The following is a 2500-nucleotide window of genomic DNA, read 5'->3' on the forward strand; positions in this document are numbered from 1 at the left end:
TGTTTAAAAAAAAAAAAAAATTACATTATTTTGACAAGTCAAGAAAAATGAGACTATATAAGTGGACCTGCAATGAGTATATACATACATAACTATGTAAAATGTGGATTTACAAAAAGAGATCATGACATGATAGGACATCATCGGGCGGGAACGAGATATTCCCATGATGTGATATCACGTTACCCGTCACAAATAGGTTAGAGGAGGACATAGCAGAGACCTGATCCCCTACACTATGGTGTTGTGAATATCTTTGCCAGTATTTTATCTGTTGTTTTTTTATGGCAATTTAGAGATCTTGTAAGTAGGGGGTATAGGCTACACAGGTCTCCAGAAAGAGCTATACTAATATTTTGTAAAACTCTTGAATTCTCTAGTCAAAAGTATTCATTATTTCTTATACTAAAACATTTACATTATATGTGTTTCTTTAAGCTGTTTCGGAAGGATACACAGTAGTTGAAATGGATGAGCCACCGCAAAAGTTCACTACCTCGGTTATTAAGGACACAAATTCACCATTTTGGGATGAGCAGTTTCTGTTGTAAGTATATGAGTGTCCATGTCATTCATGTTACATTTTATATCACATCATCATGTTATATCGGTTACAGTACATCTAAATTAATATTACATAAATGTTATTGAAATCATAGAAGCAAGCTCATTGATTTTAGTGAGGAACACTGTATAGAAAAGATGAAAAATTATGATGTGCACTCTTGTTTTCTATGTCATTAATGATGTTTATGATGATGTTCAGTGTTAGGGATTTTAGCCTTAAAGTTTTGCATATTAGAAATTGATTATAGTCATAGACATGATATGATAATCACTTTGGAAAACAATAAAGCACTTGCAAATGGAATAATTTGTTACTGATATCCATATTCTTATGTTACATGCAATAAAGCATGATATTCATTCAATTATTTAATCAGCATTAGTTATGAAGCTGATTTTCATTTATTCTTTACAGCGATCTCAGTGATGGCACTTTAGAACTCCTGTTTGAACTTTACGACAAGAAGGATGGAAATTTCTTAGGTCTAGGCATTGTAGGTATAGAAGAATTAGTTGCAACTCCTTCTCAGAGGCAGATTATCCCGCTACAATCTCGACCTTATGAAAATGATGAAGTGTCAGGGTCTTTAACTGTAGAGGTAAGTGTGAAAAGGTGTTCTATATATACCAATATTAGTATGTTCAACTAGGAACCTCTCACTGATGCCCTTAACCCATTGGAGGTGATGATAGATATGCTTGCCTTGGCACCAGGACGGGCAGTAGTCCCACCTACATGGCACCACCAGATGGGTTTTATTTCAGACCAAGGGAATTTAATATGACACATTAAGAACTTTCATTATCTCTTTCATTCACACAGGATAATACAAGAGTAATTTTTGTGCATATCATTATTTTGTGTTTTGCTATATTATGAGGCTTGTAAGTTCTGTCTGCAGGCTTCTTCAATGTTGTAGGAGAGGATAAAATTGTTGGATTGTCTATATTAGCTCAGATGGGGTAGACATAAGAGATCTATGCTTAAAACTGTGAGTGACACAGCATAAAACAGCCATACTGGCACAGTGACACATTGCACTATACTTTAAAGTGGGAGAGTGGCATCTTGTATGTCATTGCTCTCTGAAGCTGGTGCTTGGTAGTACCTTGGATTGGCATCCTTCAAAGCTTTCTCTCTTTGTGTTTTCTGATTATTATTCTACTCCTTCTTTATTACATATACAAGATTTCAATTTTGATTCTGTCCTCTTCATATACAATCTCATACTTTTAGAATTTTAGTAGTGCTTTTACACAATTTGGTCCTTCTAATTCCACTGTGTGGCTTGCTCCACTTTCATGCTGCTTAGATAAGTTATTATCTGGGCCACATGTTCCAGTGTGCAGAGGTTTTGGCTGGGTCTGTTGATGGATCTCCACATATATTATACCCAGTAGCATTGTTGAGGACCTACATTTTTAAGCTCCTCCAATATGTTTTCTACATATTCATGACTGCTTACTTGCATTTTTTTTCCATGCAATTGGTTTTAAGCTTGTGTTTCACCATTTTTTATCTTCCCCTCCTTTTTAATTTTGTAATAATAGTCTTCATTCCAAAAATGAGGAGCCAGAAAATGGTGCTGTTGAATGCTAAAAAATATATTTTTTTCTCTTAGATGTCTAGTGTATGGATTGTTTTCCCTTCATGTGGGCTGTGCTGGGGGCTGTTGGCATTGGTTTAAAATTCTAGGCTGTTTTATATTGTGGAAGTGGAAGTGATGGGTGAGGGGTTGGTTGAGATTTGAGAAGTCAGTGGATAATCTCCATTTTTTGTTTCCTTTGGTTATTGGATGATTCATGCAACTACTGTAGTAGCACATAGTCAACTTAGTTGATATATCTAATTAGCCAGTCATACTTGATCACTATGACCTTCACACCAAATGGCATTTGAAAGATAAGTTCACCCTGTACAATAGAAAAAAGT

At 35.2% G+C, this 2500-nt stretch overlaps 1 protein-coding gene across 1 annotated transcript in view; it reads left to right on the forward strand.

The window, feature by feature from the left end:
* LOC122256440 (uncharacterized) overlaps positions 1 to 2500 on the forward strand; it is a 63284-nt gene that overhangs the window by 9994 nt on the left and 50790 nt on the right. The window contains exons 3-4 of the mRNA XM_086534636.1: positions 439 to 547; positions 983 to 1166. Of these exons, the coding sequence (XP_086390762.1) occupies positions 439 to 547; positions 983 to 1166 (293 nt within the window). The remainder of the gene's footprint in view (positions 1 to 438; positions 548 to 982; positions 1167 to 2500) is intronic.

This window comes from Penaeus japonicus, unplaced genomic scaffold (assembly GCF_977035675.1).
Source record: "Penaeus japonicus unplaced genomic scaffold, GWHDUDI00000001_assembly GWHDUDI00000041, whole genome shotgun sequence".
NCBI lineage: Eukaryota > Metazoa > Arthropoda > Malacostraca > Decapoda > Penaeidae > Penaeus > Penaeus japonicus.